Source organism: Ochotona curzoniae, unplaced genomic scaffold (assembly GCF_017591425.1).
Source record: "Ochotona curzoniae isolate NIBS_2020 unplaced genomic scaffold, NIBS_Ocur_1.0 scaffold_3208, whole genome shotgun sequence".
NCBI lineage: Eukaryota > Metazoa > Chordata > Mammalia > Lagomorpha > Ochotonidae > Ochotona > Ochotona curzoniae.
Genome location: NW_024467106.1, coordinates 18,106,763 through 18,131,915, shown reverse-complemented (window position 1 = coordinate 18,131,915; position 25,153 = coordinate 18,106,763). Strand labels below are relative to the sequence as shown.

The 25,153-nt window shown below is 47.9% G+C and overlaps 1 protein-coding gene across 7 annotated transcripts in view; it reads right to left on the bottom strand.

Annotated features, from left to right (window-relative positions):
• SUSD1 (sushi domain containing 1) overlaps nt 1-25,153 on the bottom strand; it is a 115,967-nt gene that overhangs the window by 44,254 nt on the left and 46,560 nt on the right. For 6 of the 7 annotated variants that reach the window (XM_040963558.1, XM_040963555.1, XM_040963553.1 and 3 more), the window contains exons 7-10: nt 16,678-16,775; nt 15,877-16,063; nt 10,487-10,596; nt 6,235-6,427 (exon numbers count right to left, since the gene is read on the bottom strand). In XM_040963558.1, the coding sequence (XP_040819492.1) occupies nt 6,235-6,427; nt 10,487-10,596; nt 15,877-16,063; nt 16,678-16,775 (588 nt within the window). The remainder of the gene's footprint in view (nt 1-6,234; nt 6,428-10,486; nt 10,597-15,876; nt 16,064-16,677; nt 16,776-25,153) is intronic. The other variant, XM_040963559.1, reaches the window with a different exon arrangement.

The following is a 25,153-nucleotide window of genomic DNA, read 5'->3' as shown; positions in this document are numbered from 1 at the left end:
TCGCAAGCCACCGAGTGTTCTGGTCACCTATTTCCAAGAGCAGGAGGAGCAGGAAGCCCTGTGTGTCCACAAAGCTAAGGCTCCTCCTCCTGTATGGCTGTTGCCTGAACTGCCGTGTTGGGGGCAGTTCCTGGGAACTATCCAGATCAATCAAGCGGGTGCTTTACTTGTCATTTGTCTGTTTGTCCTGCATCACAGGAAGTAGAGAAGAAGTGAGATTCAGTGTCGGGCTATAGAACGTGAATTTATGGAGTAGGCCTTGAGCGTGAAGACGGCAGCTGACAGAGGAGCAGGGGGCTCCTGTCTGCAACTGGGACACAGAAATGGACGAGGACACACCCATCATCGTAGGCACTTCACAGCGCAGACAAGGATCCTACACACAGGCTGCGAAGGCTGCAGGAGACAGCCTTTCATTAGGGTTCGTGGAGGTTCCGCCTTTGTAAAAATTATTACCCACATCTCCTCCTGCAAGCTGGGCCTTTAGACTGTCCAGAGGTAGCTAAGCTCTGGGTGGTTTAAGCAGTGCGTCTTCACGTGTGACGTGGCAATACTTCAAGGCCTGCAGCTCACCAAAAACGAAAACTTGGCACCAAAGAGATATCTACACCATATTTATTAGCAGCAGTGTTTGCAACAGCCAAAATACGGAATCAACAAAGGTGCCCAGTATCAGATGGATAAAGTGATTATGCCATTTATATATAAATACATACGCACACACAAGACACATATAGTTTATATATTCAGTTATATGTAACGGAATACTGTTTGAGTTATGAAAAATAATTAAAATTCAATCGTTTGCTTTGAAATTGATACAACTAAGGGACATCATGTTGAGTGAAATAAGCTAGACACAAAAAGACAAATACCACATGTTCCACTTTATATGTAGAAGCTAAAATTTAAAAAGTTCCAAAAATAGAAAAGAAAGAAATGTTGGTATATATCAATAAAAATAATTTTTTAAAAAATGAGAAGTTCCAAGGCCCGGCGGCATAGCCTAGTGGCTAAAGTCCTCACCTTGAATGCGCCAGGATCCCATATGGGCGCCGGTTCTAATCCCGACAGCTCCACTTCCCATCCAGTTCCCTGCTTGTGGTCTGGGAAAGCAGTCGAGGACAGCCCAAAGCTTTGGGACCCTGTACCTGTGTGGGAGACCCGGAAGAAGTTCCTGGATCCTGGCTTCAGATCGGCATAGCATCAGCCGTTGCGCTCACTTGGGGAGCGAATCATCGGACGGAAGATCTTCCTCTCTGTCTCTCCTCCTCTCTGTATATCTGACATTCCAATAAATAAATAAATCTTTTTAAAAAAAATGAGAATGCAGAACCCAGCACAGTAGTGTAGCGGCTAAAGTCCTCACCTTGCATGCACCAGAATCTCATATGGGCACTGGCTCATATCCAGGCTGCTCCACTTCTCTTCCAGGTCCCTGCCTGTGGTCTGGGAAAACAGTCGAGGACAGTTCAAAACCTTGGGACCCTGCACCCACGTGGGAGACCTAGAAGAAGCTTCAGGTCAGCTCAGCTCCGGTCATTGAGGCCACTTGGGAAGTGAACCAGCAGATGGAAAATCTTTCTCTGTCTCTTCTTCTCTATCTGCTTTTCAAATAAAAAAATAAACACTTATTTTTTTTTAAAGAAGAAAATGAGGAGTCCCCTCCTAGACCTATTGAGTCAGAATCTATGTGATGGAACCCAGGAACTTGTGTTTTTGGGGTGTTGTTAAATTCAGGAGCTAGAGTCAGAGAGACAGACAGCACTCTCACCCCACAAATTCACTCACTGAATGCCTACAACAGCTGGTCTCCCACGTGGGTGCCAGGCAGCCAGCTACCCGTGTCATCACTTGCTGCCTTCCAAAATTTATATTGGCAGGAAGCTAGAACTGAGTGCCAGCGGCAAGAACCAAAGCCAGGCACTTCGACGTGGGACAGCAGCAATTTAACCACTGATCCAAACACCTGCCCTGGGGACCTGCTTTAATACGCTCTCCTGGCATAGCAGGGCAGCATTAATCAGAGATTTAGGGAAGATTTTTCCAGAGCATTTTGAGGAGCTGGATATTTATAGGTAATCCTAGAACCGGTGCCCGATATTTTGTCCCATTTGGAACTCACTGAAGGGCAAAGGCAAGAACTGAAAACATCCACCGTTCCTCCACAGGTTTGCAATGCACTCCTCCAGCACTGGGGGCTTCCACACTGCTTTGGGTGGTTTGGTCCACAGAAGCCCAGAGTAGAGCATCTACAGCAGGGATTCTTCTTGTGTGGAAGTAGGTGAAAACTCCAGTGGAAGCGTTACCAACTCAGATGCTCTCTTAAGAGGATCATCTCCAAGTGTGCGTTAGCATTCTGTTTCTAGAAATGAGATTTCCTCCCTCCCCCCAGCATTGGAAAAGGCAATAAAATCCACCAACACAGCAATGTCTATTCTTGCAGATAACACAAGATTAGGAGAAAATGAAATAAAGTGAAGGGATTCACACGAAGAAGGATATTTGAAATCACATTGGCCCAGCCAGAAAAGCAAGACAAGGGAAAAAGATGCATCTAAAGTTGACGGCGCTACAGACACTGGGGAAAAGTCAGACTACTTATTAGGCCATGGAAAGTGATGGCCGAGCCTTGAAAAGCACTAAGAAGGGACTACTTTAGACAGAGCAAAATGTCCACCCCACCCCACATATGGATCTATCAAGAAGGGCCTGCAACAGGCTTTAGACGAGGGCAGTCGGCAAAGGCGTCAGTGGAGAGGCCCTCTTTGATCACTGGAACCGTGACAGTGTGGCTACAGAAAGCGGGAAGGTGTTTGGTAAAAGAGGTGGCAGCACTGTCTTTGTAGATGTGAACATAGGCTCCAAGTGAGGTGCCTGAAGAGACGCAAGAGACAGCCCACGAGGGTCCAGGGAGGGTGACAAGCGGTGAAGCCCAGGGCTGGAGGGTGGGCTGAGCACACAGAATGAACACTGCAAGCCCTGGGGAAAGAGCAGCCGTGGGATGTCCACGCAGGCTGGATGGTTGTGGACGACCTAGAACCCTGACAGCGTTCCACCTCTATGAAGACAGCACGGGCAGATTGCAGTGTGTTTGCAGAACACAAACTTCAGTGTGAGAACAAGAAGTAGTTAGAGAGAGAGAGAGAGAGAGAGAGAGCAAGAAATGAGGCTCTGAAAAAGGTAGTGGCCTTCCCCGGGGCTAAAGATGGAACAGGGGACTTGGACGGAAGGGGAAAGGCTTATAGCTGCTAGAACTGGAGGAATCCTCCCAGAAGCTGAATCAACAGGGGCTGACTTCTGCGGCAGAAAAGGAAGCTATGGCAGGAAGGAGTATCCCAGTTCCCATCAAACAACCGCAGGGACGCCAAGTGTCAGAAAGTCAGTTTTAAGGGAAGGTGGGAATGTGCCCGCCAAGTCCACAGAGGCAGGCTGGGGTCCCTGAGCTCTTCATTAGCCGGGGCTGCCAGGCAGACTGGGAGCGTGCGGAAGCTGCAGGGGCAGTGCAGTGGCTCACCAGGCTAATCCTCCATCTGCAGCACCAGTATCCTAGATGAACTGCATACATGGAGGCTAGTATACCTGGAAATGAAGATACCTTGCAGTATGCATTTTAACTTCTGAATAAAAGGAGCACTCCCACGGCAAACACAGTGCTAGAATTTCTGCCTTTGTAGCTACAATGCAACTGGGTATTCTGCTACAAATGAGTAGCAGAATGCTGAACTTCTACATGCTGCTGGGGGACCATGCTGCTGTAATAACATCAGGATTGGGAGGATTGTTACATGAGAGGAAAGGGGAGAATTCCTCTACCTACAAAATTGTATCATGGAAAATAATTTTTAAAAATCAGAAAAGATTTATGATGTGTGGTGCTTTGCAGGGAAATGAAGGTAATGTATTTTGCAGGGGGAAAAAAAAAGACAGGGAAGATGGAGCCTGGGAGAAAAGTCCCCAGCCCAGATCTGCTGCATCTCATGAGACCAGGGAAGGCACAGATTCTAGAAATCCACCAGCTGCTCCGGGCTGGGCCAAGGGGAATTCTCCATGCAGCTCAAAGTGGAACCTCCAAGCCAGGAAGCAGGGTGCAGAAGCGAGGCTGCAGCTGACAGGAGCCCATGGAAAACAACACCTAGGATCCTTCTGGGAGTAGGGATTCCAAGAGGAGAGCAGAGACGTGGGACTGTGAAGGAGGGACGGCAGCAGCCGGTGCCTCTCCCGAGATGTGTCCTGCTGGGACAGTGGGGCATCGGCCCAGACAGAGGGGCTGCTCGCTCACTCACTGAGCCAGACCTCGGCCGGGGCAGGCAGCCAGCAGGCTTCCGGCAGGAACGGCCTTGAAAGGGCTCCCCACAGATGGGGTGGGCCTCCCAGAAGACCCACAACCACCACACAGCAGACCACTACTGTTCTTTTCTTCTATTTCTCGGTTTATTTTCACTTTATTCAAAAGGCAGACAAACAAACACAGACAAGTCTGCATCTACTAGGTTATTCTCCAACTCTGCCAACAAGCAGTGCTGGCTCAGGCTGGAGCCAGGAGCCTAGAGCTCCATCAAGCCTCCCCCATGGATGGCGGCGACCTGAGTCCTGGTAGGAGGCTCACACGGGGCACACACACTGGGGCTCACAGTAGGCATCCGGCACAGAATGTGGAGAGTCCAAGATGGTGACGTCGCCTCAGCAACACACCCCTGCCCCTCACAGGGTCAAGGGAAGGGAGCACCGTGTTCAACGTCACCCAACCAACCTCGGGAAATCTCCAGAACCAAGTTTAACTTGACAGGCGGCAGGCTTTAGACCCTTGGTAATCCATACAAACTTAAACAGGGCACACTAGATTACACTTAACTGTTGATATTCAGAGGCCACATGCAGAGGTGAAGATGGCAATGACTTCTTCTTGAACTTGATAATATGGACCCCTCGTTGCACTCAAGCTAGAGTTTAGGCATCATTTCCTCCCTCTGTCCCCAGCTCACTCTGCTGCAGCCATACCGCCTGCCGTCATGGTCCTACAACCTGCTATGGACACTGCTGCCACACGATCCTGGCACCTGCCATTCCCCCTGCGCACCAAGATGTGGGGAGCATCCATCAGAAAAACACGCTCTCCAGGCTGCAGTGGCCAGATCACCCCTCCACTTGAGCAAGACAACTCAACTGCAACTCAGCAGGGAAGACACTGCAGAGAATTAGGAGGCGTTAATGCTTCTTCCGTTTAATTTTCAAGGGAAGGTAGATTCTATTTCTAGACTTTTCTTTCTCTGGAGACAATTCAGTATTCAGAATGTAAGCATTACTAAGCAGCTGAAAAATACATTTGGGGTTAGGTTTATGATGTCATAGTGTAACCATCTGCTGACACCCATCAGACCAGGTCTCCAGGCAGAGTCTGGGACAGAAAAGAAAAGAAAAGGTACATTTTCATTCTCAGGGGCCGTGTGGCCCTCGTTAGTGTCCAAGTGCAAAGGCTGGACTGTCCAGACTTGACCCTCGAGGAGAGGTGGTGAGTGTCAGGAAGTGAGCCCAGATGGGAAAGGCAGGACTTGTACTCTTCTGCTGTTCGCCATCAAAGGTGCACCTTTTCTCCTGATTGTCTAGAAACGTGGCTGCTAAAGGACTAACCAAGACATGAAATGGCAGAGACACTGCGTCCCTTCCCACCAGGGGGCACTGTGGAGTTACCTCAGCTAGGCTCTGGGTAAGACTTCCTCCAGAGACCAAAGAGGAAGTTGCTAATGAAGTGGCCTTCACAACTCTTCCCCCCACCCCCACCCCGTGCTCTAAGTTACTGTGATTCTGCATGACCAATCACAAGGTCTTGCCATCCTGACACTGCCCTTCCAGCAAGACTCCTATTGCTAGCTTCCTGGAAGTTGGTTCTAGCTGTCCACAGCGAATATCCTCAGAGCTCTGTCATCCTAAATTTGGAATAAGAGGTTAAGCGCCCAACAGAATTCCCAATCTAGGGAATCCAAGGATCCCTCAATACAGCAAGCAGCCTGGTCCTATACTCCCTGTGGGCCAGCAGGTGGGGAGGGGATGGGTGGTAATAAATTGGGCATTCTGAATCCCGAAGAGCATTTTGATAGGACTGGGACCAGCGTCTCATGACTCCTCAGCCTAGCATTTCTTAGGCTGCCTCACCTTGCACAACTGGGTTCACATGTTTAGCTCTGCTTTCCCTGAAGCACACAGCAGGGAAGACACACACACACAGACACACACCTGCTGGGGCAGTTCTCAGTGTGACTTGTGCTGAGGGCTGCTCAGGAGATCCCAGGAGGGTAACATTCACTGTATATTCAGTTGTCGGGTGCAGGTCCAAACACGTTACGGGAGCTGGATCCTTCGTTGTGATGTTGAATGTGAGCGTGTGATAAAAGTTGTCCAGATACCAGCGCCGCCCCAGAACTCTAAACTGCCGTGACAATGAAAGAAAGCATTGCATTAAATTTTCAGTTGGCTTGCAGGTGTCTAGACTATGAGCAAAAGGGAGATAAAGCAAGCAAGTTCTTTCTGCTCAGCCTCAGCCCATCTGAATTATTTTTAATAGCAAAGCTAAACAGGGGAATCCATGTTACCTATCCAGTTCAACTTGCTTCTCATCTAGGCAGGGTCAAAATTTAGGATCAAGTTTACGATGTACAACTGCATCTCAGATAAATAACATACCAGTCTGGGGGTGGGTGTTTGGCCCTCATCCTACACTGGAGTGCCTGGGTTGAAGTCCCTGTTGCTTCACTCCCAATCCAGCTTCCTGCTCAGGCAGGAAGACAGTCCAGGAAGGGCAGCATTAGGTACCTGGCTCCCTAGCACCCCCACAGGAGACCCAGGTGCAATCCAACAACTCAAGGCTTTGGCCTGGTGACAGCAGTAATTTGAGGCTGAATCAGCAGATGGAAGATTCTCTCATTCTCTGACTCTCTCTCTCTCTGTTTCTCTCTCTGGCTCTCAAATAAATAGAAATCTTTTTAAAATACAAAATAAAGTATCAGGCTATTCTCAAGTAATTATTTGAAACCCAGCCAAGTGGAAGACACTGCAATCGAGCTATTGGGCACAACTCCTTTAATTAGTTTAAGACTTATTCGACTTTACCTAGAAAGTCAGAATTACAGAGGAAAGGAGATTGGGGGGGGGGGAGAGAGAGAGAGAAAGATCTTCTATCCACTGGTTTACTCCCTAAATGGCTGCAATAGCCAGTTGATCTGATCCAAAGCCGGGAGCCAGGAGCTTCTTTCATATCTTCAGTGTGGGTGCAGGTCCCAAGCACTTGGATCCTCCTCTGTTGCATACCCAGGCCATAAAGACAGAGCTAGATTGGAAAGTGAAGCAGCCAGGACATGAACCAGAGCCCATTTGGGATGCCAGCATCCACAAGCTGAGACTAGCTTATTACACCACATGCCAGCCCCCCAATTTCTCTAATTTCTTGTTATTGGAAGAATTCCATTGTCAAGTCTCACAGAATAGAGTACTTTACCACTGAAGCACTACCCTAGATTACACACTTAAAGCCAGCATGTAATAATACTTCACTTGGCATTTCCTGTTCAGGTGCTGGTAAAACAGTACTTGCAGATCCGTGGAGTCAGCACATGCACTGCTAACTCCATAGTTTTCCCCTTGCCAACTCAAGCAGCAGGTATAAGGAGCAACAGGGAAAAAAAAATCCTTCTGAAGGTGCTAGTGTTAGGGTGCAGGAGGTGAAGTCACCACTTGTAGTGCCAGTAGACCACGTCAGAGCACGCATTCACATCCCAGTTGCTCGGCTTCCCATCCAGCTGCCTGCTCATGTGCCTGGGAAAGCAGCAGGTGACAGCCCAAGTACCCAAGCCCCTGCCACCCATTTGGGATCCCCAGATGGAACTCTTGGATTTCTGGCTTTGACCTGGCCGAGTCCCAGCTGTCGTAGCCATTTGGGGAATGAACCAGCAGATGGGAAGATTTCTCTCTCTTTTCTCTCAAATAAATAAATCTTGGAACACACTTTCATAAAGACCCAAGAAATGATCTGATCAGCCATTGAGCAGCTGGTACACGTGAGCTGGTGGCAATGCCCACACATTTAGTGTTCCCACTGCTGTGCCATTGGCTATGCCATCTCCATCCTCAACACTGCCAGGCACTGACTCCTCCCCGATCAGTCGTCGATGGTCATCCAAGGCCTTGACACCTGCTCCATAAGGATTCCTCTCTTTCTCAACTCTGATTTCTCTGCACTACCTTCCAGTCCTTCTAAACAGATCAGAGTTTTAGAGAAATCATCAAAATTTGCCAATGAAATTCCTTGAGCTCAGTATTGTAAACTACCTCTTGTCCACCCCAGCCACCCAAAGCCATGGCCACATCCCACACCATGTCATCATCAGAATTGTCCCCAGGACCTTACACTGCCCTCTCCTCTTGGACCACTTACTAATGAGGCATGATATTGATAAGACATGGACAGGCACTGTCATGTCTGTCTGGGTAATCATATATTCTCTTTTGCAAAGTGCTTTGGAATGTTCACTTTTGCCTGGTAGATTCGAGATTGTTGCCTTTTTCAACTTTAATCATCTTAGTGTAGGGCATGAAACAGGAATCAGCCGTTTTCTTAAACAAGTAGTTCACCATTTAGTAAACAAACTTTTCTTACTCTACTGGTTTGAAAATTGTCTTTACCATATATCAAATCATTTGAGTCCTTGAATGTTTCTACTCCTGGTATTCTTCCTAGTACGGAAATCTGAATATCTCACTTGCTCGCTTAACATCCTTCTGCGGGTTCACACAAACATTAAAAAAAAAATCCACAACCTTTCTGGTTCCCTGTCCGTCTGTCTGGCATTCTCTCTCCCAATTGCAGCTTCCTGTTAACATACGCCCCGGGAGGCCTGGGGTGAAGCTCTCCAGCTTCAGTTGCCCTCGCCATCCCAGGCACATGGAGAGTGACTCAGTAGCTCTCCCTGCACGCTCCCACCCCCTGCCTCTCAACAACAATAATTAATTAATTAATTGGTTAACTGAACTTTCATCCATACCACGGGGGCAGGCTGCTGTTGTGGCACAATTGGCTAAACCGCAACTTGTGATGCCTGCAGTCCATATCAGAGGGCTGCTTGGTTGGAGTCCCAGTTACTCCATTTCATACCAGTTTCCTGCCAATGTGTCTGAGAAGCAGGGGGAAATGGCACGGGTACTTGGGACCCTGACACTGCGGTGGGAGACCAGGATAAAATTCATGGCACTTGGCTTCAGCCAGGCCAGTTCTAGCTGCTGTGGCCGTTCGGGGAGTGAACCAATCGATGGAAGATCTCTCTCTCTCCCCCTCTTCCCGCCTGTCTTTTAAATAAATAAATCTTTAACAATGGGTTTAGTATAATGTAGGCCTTTTCTGCCTTCGCTCCTCCTACTCCTCTTTGTCTTCCCTGTTATCCATATGCTGCTCTATTTTCCCACAATTTCCTTCTTTGCTCTCATCCCAGGTCTTTTATCTGGATCATTCTTCCTCAACACCAAGATTCAGAGTTTTTGTTTATTTTTTTTAATTCTATCTGGATGAACACACAACCTGTCATTCTATATTTACTTACTTTTAATGAAAGCACTCATTATATCATACTTATTGCTTTATTCATATATTTCTATTAGATTGAACTGAAAATTCCAGTTATTAACATATTATATTCTTTGGTAAGTAGTTATTGAATAATTAATTTTAATGTATTAATTCTACCCTGTGAGGAATAATTCGCTAGGCACAAAAATGACACAGAAATAATTACAGTTCCTAAACTTACTTAGTAATTTTACATGTAATTTTTTTAAATGAAGCTAAATAAGAGCCAAAAGCCATGCAATCAGTTTCTTAAGATTCCATAGTCAAGGGCCTGGTGCAGTAGCCTAGCAGCTAAAGTCCTTGCCTTGGACATACCGGGATCCCATATGGGGCACCTGTTTGTGTTTCAGCAGCCCTGTTACCCATCCAACTGGGAAAGCAGTCAAGTACGGCCCAAAGGCTTGGGACCTTGCACCCATGTGGGAGACCCGGAAGAGGCTCTGGCTTCAGATCAGCTCAGTTCCAGCCATTGCAACCACTTGGGGAGTGAATCAGTAGAGGGAAGATCTTCCTCTCTGTCTCTCCTCCTCTCTGTATATCTGACTTTCTAATAAAAATAAATAAATTCTCTTAAAAAAAGAATCCACACTCAAATGTGAATCTGCTGGCAAATTAAGCAGTAATTATCAATGGCATTAATTAATGATTAACCATAATAAATCATTAGCAGAAATCATGATAGCAAGTGATCAGATACAGGGTCTTGGTTTAGTTTCTCAGTCACACTCATGTCAATGTCATATCCAGCTCTGAAAACAGTAACAGACGCTGCAGACGCTCACTCTATTTGTAGCTTTAGTTAAGCCTGGATCTTAGGAGCAATCACCTATATTTTTAAGTGCTGTAATTCCAAAATAGCATAAGAGATCTTACTTGATACGTTCGTTCTGATCCAACTTTTATGGAACTCCTGTTCAGTCTTAAACAAGTTTTGTTTAAGATCGAAATATTGAAAACGCCATCATCTTGTAGGAGATCATCTCCTAAAAAATAAGAAAGGACATGGAGAACAGATGCATCCTATTAGTGAAACACGTGCACCTCTGACCCTGGAGAGAACCAATGGGGCCCTGCACAGGGAGAGCATTCCAATGGCACAAGCAACCGTGGCGACAGGTCATCACTCTGCAACTTCTTAACTGCCTGACCTGAGCTAGGGCACTGCACCCCTCTGAACCCCGAGTCCCCTGGTTTGAGAAACCCAACGATCCAGTTTGCTTTCCCCACATCACGAGCTACTAGGCAGGCAGGTGGTCTGCATGGCTGCCTCTGAGCTAGACTTCACAGAACTCAGCTGTCACAGTCTGAGTGCAGGGGAAGAGAGCTATGTGAACACACACATCCGGATCCCACTTCCCACACCCAGTCCTGGCAGAAGTGGCTGACAAGGGGTAAAACTGGGTCAAAATCTCACAGCTGGGTTGCAAAGAAAAGTTAGTGGCCACACACAAGGCAGCAGGAGGTAGACTTTTTGCTTAGCATGAGGGAAGAGACTCAGCTCAGGAAAGACACTGAGAACCCACTGTGCCATCCACCCTCCGGGTGAAGGAACATGGGGTCCAAGTTCCAGAGGGGGGAACTGGCAGAGAACTGGCACCTGTGGAGGTCGCAGGACAGGCCACATACTGCACCTGGGACCGTGGCACCCAGTGGTTCCCAAACTTAACTGCCCGTGGAAGTCACTGGACAGACGACTCTGAAGCAGTTCTAAGATGGGCTAGGCAGCCCAGGGAACAACCACACGCCCGATGACAGCTACTGGTGTTAGCATGTAGCATACTCATGGCCCCTCCAGAGCACACTGCAGCTCAGCTCGGGGAAGCAGAGGCCCAAGGGCCTGACACACAAAGCCTGGTGACAGAAGAGACTGGAGTCAGGTAATGTGGGGCTGGCCCAAGGCCAACAGCGTCATCAACCCAAGATCAAGTGCTTGAGACAAAACCCAGGTCTGCGGGCTTTCTAACAGCCATTCCTCAGAGGTCCCTGGGCCACTTGACAGATGAGAAGTCCTTCATGATGAGATCTGAGGCCCACATACCACCCGAAGCCAATCGAAAGCAAGGTCAAGGGGAATATCTTCTATTTTATTATAAGGAAAATATCAGACTTACACAGAACTTTTAAACCCCCAGGACAACTAATCTACCAGATAAAACAAGAGGCTTAAGAATTGGCTCAACAACCAAGAGGGTGATCCTGTGCTCAGAAAGCAAAGAATGGGCTGAAATCTGATAAAACGCTGAGCAGAAAAATGGTGAAATTGGGCAGAGTCTGTTCTGTAAGGGCAACAAGCAAATTTTAAAGTGGATTTCAGCAAGAGACAAAGGATGCAATCATGAGAGAACGTGATAGCAGAGAGGAAGTTTGGTTTCAGGGCAGAAATAAAAGTGCAACTAGGCAAGACCCAGAAAAAGGAAACGAAAATGCCACAACAGGACTCACAGTCCCTTAGAAATGGTCGAGATAGGAAATGGCAGTGCACAAATGCTAATGCCACAAACACGTGCGGAGAACAGACTCGGCCTATAGGCGCATGCTCATAGGAGGCAGGGCGACAAAAGAGCATTAAAACAGGAGAAAACAGAAAACTAGCATGGACTATTATGGACACACAGGAAAGACCTCGGGGCATGTGAGAAGCCAAAGGTATGCTGATAAACTGTTAAAACAAAAGCAATAGGGCCCAGCATGGTAGCCTAGCAGCTAAAGTCCTCACCTTGCACACAGTGGGATCCCCTATGGGCGCCGGTTCTAATCCCGGCAGCCCCGCTTCCCATCCAGATCCCTGCCTGTGTCCTGGGAAAGCAGTTGAGGACGGCCCAAAGCCTTGGGACTCTGCACCCATGTGGGAGATCCAGAAGAGGCTCCGGGCTCCTGGCTTTGGATTGGCTCAGCGCCAGTGGTTGCAGCCACTGAAGGAGTGAGTCATCGGATGAAGATCTTCCTCTCTGTCTCTCCTCCTCTCTGTATATCTGACTTTCCAATAAAAAGCAATAATCAAAATATGCTGCTTTGTTTTAAGACTTACTTCTTTAATTTGAAAGGCAGAGTTATAGAGAGGCACAGATCTGTCTGCTGCTTCACTCTCCAGAAGGCCCAAACAGCAAGGGTAAGGCCAGGTCAAAATCAGGAGCCCAAAATGTCACCAAGGTCACCCAGTGGAGGGCAGGGGGTCACATATTTGAGCCATCTTCTGCTGCGTTCTCAGGTGCACTGGCAGAGAGCTGGATCAGAAGTGGAACAATTAGCTGGCCACTGTGGCCACTTGGAAAGTGAACCAGCAGAGCGAAGATCTTTCTCTCTGCTCTCCTTCTGTCTGTAAATCTGCCCTTCCACTTAAAAATAAACAAATCTTAAAAATAATAAGTGGAGTAAGTAGGACTTGAGCTGACACTCATATGGGATTGGCAGCCTTTCAGGCAGTAGCTTACACAGGCACAGCACAGTGTTGGCCCAGAATCAAAGACTTACTGAAAGAGGAGATGTGTAACATATAGACAGACCAAACTGTAACTCTCAGAAACCTCACAGAGCCCCAGGAAAACCTGATGTGAAACAAGAAAATTTCCCCTAAAGTTTCAGGTGGGAAGAGATTCCTGTCTCATTCACTGTTGAATTCCCAAGGCCTAAAACATTGCCAGGCGTGTGTAAGTGGGCAGCATTCACCAGGTGTCCGAGTACTGGTTAAATGACTTGTGTCTTGAATTTTACAGTTAACAGAAAGCTTTATAACATCAAAGTCGAAAATCAGATTGCCTATACAGAATTTTTAAAAAGTCACACCTTGGGGGGCCAGCATGGTAGCATGGCTAGCTAAGTTCCCATCAGAGACTCCAGAATCCCAAGGGAACACCCGGGGGAGCAGCAGAAAATGATCCAAGTGTTTGGGCTCCTGCCACCCACATGGGAGATTAGGTGGAACTGCAGGCTCCTGCCCAGCCCTGGCCTTTGCAGTCACTTAGGAGCCAAAAAATGAAAGATTCTCTCTCTCTCTCTCTCTTTCCACCCATCTTCTCTCTTTGCAACTCTTTCAGATAAATAAATAATTTTTTAAAATAACTTAAAAAAAAGTCACATCCTTCCCAATTGTAAGCAAATGCCTGTGTTATATTTTACCTAGGCAAGTGTTACACTGCTGGGAGAAAAGCTGCTGGTGGACATTCTGGGCCTGGTTAATGCCAAATTGGTATAAACTATACCAGTATACCAGCATAGTTGCCTATTCATTTCTCTTTATTATGTTTTTTTTTTTTTAGTTTAAGATATATAGGGGGCTGATGCCAGTACACCAGCAGACAGGGTCTGTAGACCCATGCATGAGTGGGGTAGGCGGGCAGGGCCCCAGGTTGGCACAGCACAATGCCAGACGGCGGGGCTTGGGGATCTGCACTCCTGCAGGCATTGGGGAAGGGGCAGCTGTGGATTGTTCATGGAAACAGATCTGGAGATGTGTGAGATGGAGGACCGCTGAGGGAGAGCTTGACAGGTGAGGAGTGGCTTCGGGGGGGACTTCCACCAACCAGGCTACTGCACTGGCCGGTACATGAGCAGGCTGATGCAAGCTGGTTTGGAGAAGGGAAACTGAAGGACCTTTGGGACCAAACCAATACACCCACCCATGTGGGAGACCTGAATTGGGCTTGTTAAAATCAACTACTAGCACACACAAATGTGATCGCTTGGGGGACTGCCTGGCAGGGCTCCACCACAGTACCTGCCAATAAGTATTGGGGCAGGGTGTGAACCATATTAGGCTAGGCCGTGACACTAACCAGCATGTGAGAGAGCCAGATCTGGGAGCAGATTCTGTAGGGGATTTGTGGGTTCATGCCTGTGGAACTGCCATACCAGCTGGTTTGCATGTGGGCTGATGGTGGTGACAGGCTGAGCTAGGCAGAGCCATGGAACTCACTAACACTCATAGGTACTGGGGTTAGGAACACGCTGGGCAGATCCAGGCTATAGTACCTGCAGGCACACCTGAGAGTTGGGTGTGGGGTGGGCCAGGCCACAACATCCACCAGCACATACAAAGGCTGAGACAAAGAAGGCAGACTGTATTGGGTAAGGGACTAGCATCTGCTGACATGCATGAGATCTGGGTCTGGGAGTTGGCCTGGTAGAGCGACTTGAAGAACTTCCTTGGTAAGCCATCGCTCCCACTGGTAAGCACGTGAATCAGGGCTGGGTGTTGGTCAGGCCAAGAAGTGCTGCTTCACTTGTCAGCAGGTATGTGGGTTGGCTCTGTAAGGGGCACACAGGGCAGGGCCATGCCAAACCATAGCACAATGGCATGCATGGGAACCAGGACGGGGTGAGGGCCATGCTGAGCTAGGTTAGGCTATCACATCTCAGAGTGCATAAAAGGCAGAGATGTGGGGAGGCTGGGCAGAATTAAACTATAGCACCTGTCAGCAAGAGTTAGGACTGCGTTAGGCCCAGGCCAGGCCAGGCAGCAGCATCTCATGGCAAAGGCCAAGCTGGGTGATGCAAGATGAGAAGATGACCAGACTTCTCAATTTAGCAGAAGCCAAATTGGTGTCACCTCCCGGAACCAAGTGACAACAATATCTGGGGGCTAAGTTACGTTTGCTAAAGTGGGCTATCAAACAGCAATTAAGAGTTAACTCCTCTCTGGACAATAAGATGCTGAACTCTATGCTTGGTATATGCTTGCAATGAAAGAACCGCAACTGAACTTGAACTGTGGCAATGCAGCAAAGTGGAGGAATCTACCATGGGGGGATGGCTGGGGGAGGGGTGGGGGGAATCCCAGTGCCTACAACTGTGTCACATAATGCAATGTAATTAAAAAAAAAAAAAAAGAGTTAACTCCTCTAAAATAACAAACAGTAGCCTCTCAGGTTCATCCATGAGGCATTTAATCGTTTTGACAGCCCTGATAACCAGAATTGTTTTTAAAAAATATAACCATCATTGTCACAGTGTTGTTAAAAAGCCAGACGACAATTATGTGCGGTGAGGCTTATTCCTACTTTGGGAAGTCCCTTCCCAACCACTCCCTTTTTCAAACAATAACCATCCTACTGCACACCAGGGCTTTCTTTCCAGACCCCTCATCCACCACCCTCCACCGGAAGCTCCCAGGCCAGGTGCCCTACTCCCCTGCTCTCACAGGCCTATCAACAACGTGGCTCACGTGGCTACCCTCTGCTGCCCTGGATAACTGAGCGTGGCTGCACCAATACCTAAAGCTCTCTTTTTTTCCAATGCCTTGTATGACCAGTCCCTGTGCGGCCTACCTGCTGTCTGGAAGTCAATGCTGACAGACACAGAGCGCCTGGGAGGAGCTGCGGAAATGCTCACAGTGTAGTTGGTGCCCTGGTACAGGTTGAGACACACTTCTGGGGTCCTGCTGTCAGAAGTCACGTTGACTGTCTCCTGGTGAATTCCTTCCATAGGATCCAACCGCTGTCCTTCTATGTGTATCTTTGAGACAGGAGAAATCAAGAGACATTCCCCAAACCCCAGCCCACGACTCCAGTCTAAAGAACTAAGACTGTGTTGGGGCTGGGCACTCCCCCTCCGCTGTCCTATTTTCCACTGTAATGCCCCACTCGGCAGGCTAAAAAATGTCAGCCTCTGCTACAGGCATCTGATCGGCCCCAACTCAACAGACTGTAACAGGTGACTGAGCTGAGAACTACCCACAGGGCGCTGGCCCACTCACTTGGGCTCAGCCATCAGCCCGGGCAGGCCCACACTGACAACCCACTCTCTGCCGCCTGTCACTAAGGCAGCAGACACTTCCAGGCTCGCTCTGGGGGCGTGAAGCCCAAGTGCTTGGAAACAAGCAGCAACCATGATGCCAAGCGTAAACACAGCCTCCGCACAGACATGAGGCCAAATGGCAAATATGCCAAACACAAAACGTAAACTTACAAAACCATCGAGCCATCTCCAAAACTCCATTCACTCTTTTTAGATGACAATGGATGAGAAAGAGATGAGCGTGCAGAGCTCCTCCAGAAGCAAGCCCTTCTGACTCATATTCCCATGGGTTAGCACTGTGACCCTAGCAGGGGACAGAGCGCTTCACTCACCACGTACACAATCTCGGAGCTTACTCGTCCCGGGTTCACCTGCCACCTCACGCAAGTGTCATTAAACACAGATGCTTCCTTGATTTCTGTCATCATTTCTAAAACAGAACAGAGCTGACTCACAGACTGCACCCACAGATTTTGGGAGAATCCTAACGGAAAGAAGTTGATCTGCCTGCTCGCTGACCACCCTGGGGACCACCCTTGACACGGATTCAGACATGGAGTCCGAGGAACTCAAGCTCTCCCAGCCATTGGCCCCACTTGTCTTCCGCCTGTGGGAGTCTGGCCCATCACCTGACATGGAGGCAAAGAACCTGCTTGCTCCTTTCAATTCCAGGCTGTGATTAACCTGTCGGGCCACCGGATGCCACTGGCGCTCCACTCAGGTGGACCGGAAGGAGGCCCGAAGCTCTCCTAGCAACTACAGAGGAGACTTCTGATTCAGCCTTCCCCACCCAGCCTGTTGGGGGAGGAGTGGGGCGTGCCTCTGCCCTGAAAGGACAAGGGGCAGGTGTCGCCGCACAGGGCCAGGTTCATGGCAGCTTTCGGTGGACTAAGCACTCCATGGGGTCCCTGGCTACTTCAGGAACCCTGTGGACCCGAGCTCTCTAATTTCTCAGGCTGCCCCACTTACACGCTGTGTATTGGATCTGCCAACAAGAGAAGTCACACCTGGGTTTCGTGAGGTCACACGGTTACCTAAATACCCCTGAGAAAGCTGTTCAAACAGGAAAAGGAGGCCAGGGCTGGGAAGGGAAGGAACTAAACTTTATTTCTTTAAAATAACATTTTTAATTTAATTTAATTTATATTTATATTCTGTAAGTAAATAAGATTTTATTTGCAGACGTCACAGTCTCATACACAGAAAACTGTAAAAAAAAAAAAATCCAAACACATAAACACACACGGCTATGAGTTTTAACACTGAGATCTGAGCAAGGTTACAGGACACAATATCAACATACACCACTCATTGGCGTTTTCTTACATACTAGCCACGAGCAAGCCAAAAAATGACACTGAGAAACAAAGTGTATCAAAAAGAACAAACCAGAAGCTTCCACAGACAGACCGCCCCCACACTGTTAAGCCTGGGAAAGACCCCCTCCTTTCAACCAGCAGGAATATCCCACAGCCCCTACCTCTCCCACTGACTTAGACAGCAACCAGAGACTCTCCAGACACTCAGCCCACCTGCTCCTTGCTCCAGCACCACATGGGCTTTGGAACACGACTGTGTTTTATTTGCTATTCTGGGCCTTCTCTGCTGTGGCACCCCTACTACAGCACAGCCAACCTGGCAGCATGGGGGAGTCACATCCCCTGGGGACAGGAGCTGGCAGAGAAATCCTCACCCCCGCCACCCCCTCCCCATTCGTTCCCTGCAAGGACTCGTGTCTGAGCACTCCTGGCTTGCTGCCTGCTGCTGGAGCAACCCATACTGAGCAGAGCCCAGCACAGTAAGGCATCTTTCCATCAGCCCTCTTCTCTGCCCCGTGGCTCCACTCCTGCTTCCTGGAGATTTTATTCCCTCCTGTATAACCTAAACCCTGTCTCAGGCTTTGCTTTCTGCAGCAAGCCAGCTAAGACTCCTACAAACAAGAGTGAGAAAGGTAACTCCTCCTCTCTAAGTAATTTTCAACTCGGCTCCTGCGCCTCCCTGCTGGCACGCCTCTTCTTAGCCTCTACTGCGGAAGGAATCCTGCAACAGAGCACACCTCTCCTGAATGTACTACCAACACCAACTCTAGATCTGCCCCAGTCTCCCTATGGAATGACCTGGCATCTCTATTATGCCACCCCATCAGTACCATCCCCACATCACATGGCCTCAGGAAAGCCCAGGATCAGTGGAAATAAACAGGCAGAGAGATAAAAGCAGGTGAACCCCTGCAGAGATACGGGAGGGTTACCTGGGCCCGTCTTGCCTAGATCCCTGCACCTCTATGTCTCTCCAGAATACAAATAGAAACCAACGGGCACTCTTTGTGGCATCCTTGATGCTTGATGCTGTTGACTCCTTGATGCTGTTGACAAGGTGGGCACTGTGATGTAGCACATTGAACCTCTGCCTACAACACTAGTATTCCCTATGCGTGTTGGTTCAATCCCCAGCTGCTCCTCTTCATGATCCACCTCCCTACTAATAATCCTAAGAAAACAGTAGAGGATTGCTGAAGTGCTTTGGTCCCTGTACCCACGTATGAGACCCAGAGAAAGCTCCCGGCTTTGGTCTGGCCCATCCCTGAATGTCGCCATCATTTGGGGAGTGAATCAGCAGATGGAAACACGTTATCTCTGTCTTTCAAATAAAATATACAAATCTTTTAAAAACAAACAAACAAACAAAACCCATGAGGTTGACACAAGCCTTCCTCAGTGTGAATATATCCTGCAGGTCTCTGGCCCCTTCCCTCCTTGCTGTCCTTCAAAGCCCCCAAGCTCGGGGTGCCTCTGCTTACTCACCCATGGCTCAGATGCCAACTTCCCACCTGGCCCCAAAAGGAAAGAAAACCTTCTCTTCCTGAGACCCTTTCACCCAGCAGAAATTAGAAAGGCATTTCCTTTCGCCTCCTTCCCTTTAGCTCATTCACTATGACAGCTGTAAAGTAACATCTTAACGATGCCATCTGCCTCCAGCCTGTGCCATGCTCTCTGCACAGACAGGATTATAGGAATGTTAGATAGAATGCCCCAAAGAGCAGTTCACAAAGGATGATTGCCCAGGTGTCTGTAAATCCAACAGGACTTCCTTATGAATACACAAGACAGGCAACCCCTACATGAATGCGGCCCGCTTAGGAGATGACTTGGGAAGATACGCCCCAATTCTGAGAGTTCTGATCATTCGAGACTGCTAGGAGTTGTCCTTGGAACTCTTGCCAGCACTGTTCCACCTGCTGTTCATCACCAAGGAAAGGCTACTAAATGTCAGGTGCCCTACTGCATCAGGCACCTAACTATGACGACAATCAGAATCAGCCTTGCTCGGAAAGAGAAGGTTGTATAATGGAGGGAAGAGACACGGAAGCAGGTAAGTTACAACTCGGTGAGTGTTATTTATGAAAAATGACACAAGCATCCAGGACATAGAGAAAGGTATTGGCTTTCCTTCCAGGAAAGCCAGTTTCGTGGAGGGCACAACCCCAATGACTAAGGGGCAGCTCAGCTGCCCAGGTCAGTGACAGGGTGTGGCATCTTATGAGTGATAAGAGAGATGTTCCCCAGGCTTGAGAAGGGTCAGTGAAGGGAAGCGAAGCTACCAAGTGAGCACAGCCTGGGGTTAGGGTAGACTGACCCCTCTGAGCAATGGACAGCTAACAGCCAGAAAATGAGGGCAAGAGCCTGCACTTCAGAAGGAGAACTCTGGCCTAGCTGGAAGGAGACATCAGAGTGTAGCTGGACCAAGAGTCACAAGGAGATAACACAATCCTGGGTGACTACTGTATGGCAGAACCAGACAGCTCACTGTGGACCCGACAGTGCTTTTACAACAGCCCTAAGAAAGAACAATAAAGGGATGAGAAAGGACCCAGCACAACAGCCCAGTGGATAAATACTCGCTTTGCACATGCTGTGATCCCATATGGGCGCCTGGTTCGTGCCCTGGCTGCTCCACTCCCATCCAGCTCTCTGCTTGTGGCCTGGGAAAGCAGTAGAGGATGGCCAAAAGCCTTGGGGCCCTGCACCTGCCTGGGAGGTCTGGAAGAAGTCCCTGGCTCCTGGCTTTGGATCAGCTTAGCACTGACCATTACAGTGATTTGGGGAATGAACCAGCAGATGAAAGCTCTTTCTCTCTGTCTCTCCTTCTCTCTGTACATCTGCCTTTCCGATAAAAATAAATAAATATTTAAGACAGAGATAGATGAGAAGAATGAGCCATCCATTGGGTCACAGTGGACACAGTGCTTCAGCTGGATAATACCAGGTCCATGTTACAGACCAAAGGCTTTGTGATGGCCACTACCAAAGGTCAGGCAGGCAGTGACAGGAGTCAAGAGGACATGTGTCAGGCCCCACCACCAAGAGCCTCTGTCCTGAAGCTCAGATTCAGGGAAGGTGGCCAGAGATGAAAGGAGGAGCAGTTTCCGAAAAGGAGAGCCCGTGCTGAAGCAGGTGGGAGATAAGGAACTTGGCTAAGAAGCCAAGCTCACTGCCAGCCTTTGAGCTTGACCATGGCAATGGGCGGCCTTCTACTAATGCTCCTGAGCTACATGAGAGGAGAGAAGCTAGGTTTGTCAGGGGCACTGGTGAGTAGGGGAGAATCTGCTCAGCCTGACCAATCCCTCTGACTATCCTGGGGAAATAACAGTCCCAAATGCCTGGGTGAGCAGTAGCTGAAGGCATAGGTGCATGTGACACAGGCAGGGAGGCTTCGGACAGAGGCCCCATGGCAGGATGCCAGGCAGCACCAAATCCTGGGAGAATCAGACAGACCACAGAAGGGAGATGAGAGGTTAGCGAAGAGGCTGCTGTACAGGAGGCAAAGGACAAAGAGGATTTCAATGAGTGTTCCCCTTGAAAGTTACATCCCTTCCTTCCCACAACTTCTCTGCAGCCTCTCCACTCTCTAGCCAGCAAAGATCTGGAGCAGGGCCTCACAACATCAACACGGAGGGCAAGCTCAAGCTCTCTTCTCTCTCAGGGTTCTTCCTGCCCTGAGTCAGGGGATAGAACAGTGTGTCAGGGTTAGATCTCAAATCTGACTTTGCGTTACAGACAGGGACTGCAGGCCTCTGGCCTAGCCAATGGTAGGACAAACCTTCCCTGGACTGGGAGGCACACGCACACACTCTCTCTCTCCCCCGCCCTTACAAGGACCAATTGGATTCAAGAAATCAAAACTCTGTGAGTGCTAAAGCTAAGTGTCTTTGCTTTGCTGTAGTGTGTGTGTGTGAGAGGAAGAGAGAGAGAAAGAGAGGCAGGAGGGAGACAAGTGTGTATTAATCTAAATATACATATATAACATCATTATTTTGGCATTCTGGTGGCATCTACTGTGAGGGAACTTGAAGAGAAATGGAATTGAAAGATGAGGGGTTTTTGCATAAAATTAAGCATACATTTTTAGTAAGTTGCATTTTCATGAACTTTTTAAAAGCTTATGTTTTCAGTTACTTGAAAGGCAGAGCAAATGAGACAGAAAGAAGGAGAGAGAGGGGTTAAGAGAGAGAGAGAGAGCTTTCCATCTGCTGGTTTATTCCTCAGTGCCAGCAACAAGCCAAACCAGGCCAAGCTGAAACCAGGAACCAAGAGCTCCACATGGGTCCCGCTATGGGAGGCAGAGATCCAAGTGCTTAGGTTCCCATCTGCTGCAACCCAGAGTGCGCATTAGCAGGAATGCGGGATCAGAAGTGGAGGTGGGTCTAGACTTCCCGCTCTCCCATGAGATGCAGTGGTAGCTTAACCCACCGTGCCACAGCATGAACACGTTGAAGAACTCGCATATGAATAGATTTCAAATTATTTTTTGCCTAGAAATAAACTAAACTTTTAATTCCATCTCTGAAGCATCTTCTGAGGGACACTTAGGTATGGTATTGATAACATTTGCAACTAAATGATTATATAATTAATCATCGATGTCTACACCTTCAGAATATAACTTTATACCTGAAAAAAAATCATTTATATCTCTCAATTCCTCGACCTTACCTAATGTAGTACCTTCAACACAGATATTTGAAAATATTTATCATTTGGTTAACTGATTGAGTGGATCAATGGATGGATGGATGGCAGACAGAATAAACAATGTTACAATTTGCGCGAAGGTTAAGAGGAGTGGGAACTGAAACTAAGTATGAACATTGTGCTTCCATGGGCATTACTGACTGATGTGAGAGCTACAGTGAAGTGGGGATGTTGGATTTCCCTTCAAGCTGAGAAGAGAATGATGGTGCTGGGAGAGTGGGGTGGGAGCCAGAGCAAACTATTCTTCCAGAAGTACAAGGACAGAGACTTTTCTGGGTTCTTAACTAATTCCCAATTTTAAACCCTTTTTCTCTATTTTGAGAAATAGTAAAAGGTCATACAGAATAAATTCAGGTGGCCCAAACAAACGTTCAAATTCAATGTTGTCTCTAGTCAAAACATCCAGCTTCAAATCTGATATGACTTACATCCTAATAGGATCCATAAACGACCTCCAAAGGCCATTCCCACATAGGGCTTCCAAAACAAACACTTTTTGATAGTAGTCACATCAGTGAAATCAGGGTATGGCTTCCAAAGGTGACGACTTGGGGCAGGCACTCGGCATGGCAGTGAAGTCACTATTTAAGACACCCACATCTTACATCAGAGTTACAGTCTCAGCTCTACTTCGGATTTCAGCTAAGGTGCACCCTAAGCGGAGGTGATGGTGCAAGTACTTAGGTACCTGCCACCCATGCAGGACACCTGAATTGAGTTCCTAGCTCCTGATTTCAACCAGCCCTAGTCTGTTGAGTAGTGAACCAGCAAATAGGAGCTCTCTCTTTGTCTCTTCCTGTCTCTCCTTCTCCAAGTTCCTGTGCATTGTGGCACACCGGGTTAGGCACCACTTGGGGCACACACATCCCATATCGGAATGTCTGGATTAGAGTCTTGCTTCCACTTCCCATCCAGTTTCCTACTAATGCTCCCAATGAAACTATTAAATTTAGTTTGACAATAGGATGCTGGATTCTCTGTCATTGTCCATGCCCACAATGATGGACATATGCCTGTTTATGAAGAACTATACTATAGTAATAATATGGGGGAACTCAGTGGTGGGGGAGGGGATTTGGGAAGGGGAGAAGGGAACTCCCTGAGCCTATGGAACTGTATCATATAATAATAATAAAAATGGAAAAATCAGCAAAAACCCTAGTTTATCAAACACATGATATCATATATATCTGTATATATATATATTATAAAGTATCTCTGATCAATAAATTTTAATTTAATTTATATATTTAAGTTTAAAATATAAGTTGTCAGGCCAAGCATAATGGCTCAACTGGCTAATCCTCCCTCCTGCAAGCACTAGGGTTTCCTATGGGCACCAGTTCATGTCTGGCTATTCTACTTACCATCCAGCTCTTGCCTGTACTGGGGAAGTAGTACAGGATGGCCCAAAGCCTTGGGATCCTGCACCTGTGTGGGAGATCTGGAAGAAGCTCCTAGTTCCTGGCTTTGGATAAGCTCAGCTCTGGCCATTGTGGCCATCTGAGAAGTGAATCAGTGGACAGAAGATCTTTACCTCTCCTTTTCTCTATAAATCTACCTTTCCAATAAAAAAAAGAATAAATCAAAAAAGTAAAATATAAATTGTTTTGGGAAGAGTGGGTTAAGCTACCACCTATGACACTAGCATCCCAAATGGGCACTGACTCCAGTCCTGGCCACGCCCAATCCAGTTCCCCGCTAATTCACCTTGGGAAAGCAGCAGAAGATCATTTGAGAGTGTGGCCGGGCCTCTGTACCCATGTCGGAGACTTGGACGAAGCTCCTGGCTCCTAGCTTCAACCGGACCCAGCCCTGGGCATTGTAGCCATTTGAAGATTGAACCAACAGATGGAAGATCTATAGATCTATCTCCTTCTCCCTGTCTTTCTGTGATGCTTTCAAATTAATACACACTATAAGTTGTCTTAAGAAACATATTCCATAAATAATAACATTATTATGCTAAACTTCATTAGGCTGATACACAAACAGTGCTAGCCTGGAAGATCCTGGCATAAAACAGAGTACGGACTGCTGAGAATTGCAGTGCTGAGTTCAAGTCCTGGCTCTCCTATTTGCAAGTTACTAATGACCCTGCGAATGTTGATCAATCTTTGTGAGTCTCAGATTACTCACCCACGCAATGAAAACAACAATGTGTACTTGACAGAGGTTTTCATAGGATGGAATGAAATGAAGCATGAAATGAAATAAAGGCCCCTAGCGAAACTGGCTGTGTAAGTCGGTGCTCACTTGGCAGTAACCACAACACTCCATCACCCAGACATGACGTACATTTCCACATGCATCCCAGCCATGTGGCTCTAGGCAAAAACACGTCCCTGTATACAGGTTGACCTTTCTTTCCCATGTGTGATGTGGGCAGCTCTGAGGGGGTGCCCACTGGGCTGCAACACACATCAGTGAGCGCAGGTTGATGGGAGTCACGGGTCTTGGAGGTGGAGGCAGCAACACCTCCCCCACCAGAAAAACGGCCTGTGTTTCAATAGACACATTACCCTGCAGCAAGCAGGCAGTGAGGAGTGCCAGCCTAATAAATATTAACTTACATTTTAAACATTAAAAAAGCCAAATGACCAGGGCAGAAGGCGAGCCCATCACAGTCTTATCAAGAGTGCTTCAGTCTCTTTGATCTTGAGGTAAACCACCCACACACATCAACTTTCCATCCGGGGTTCTTCCAGACACTAAAGTGGTTGCCTAATGCCAGCTGTCTGGAGTTTCCAGTCCAAACTGGCCTTAAAAAACAAAA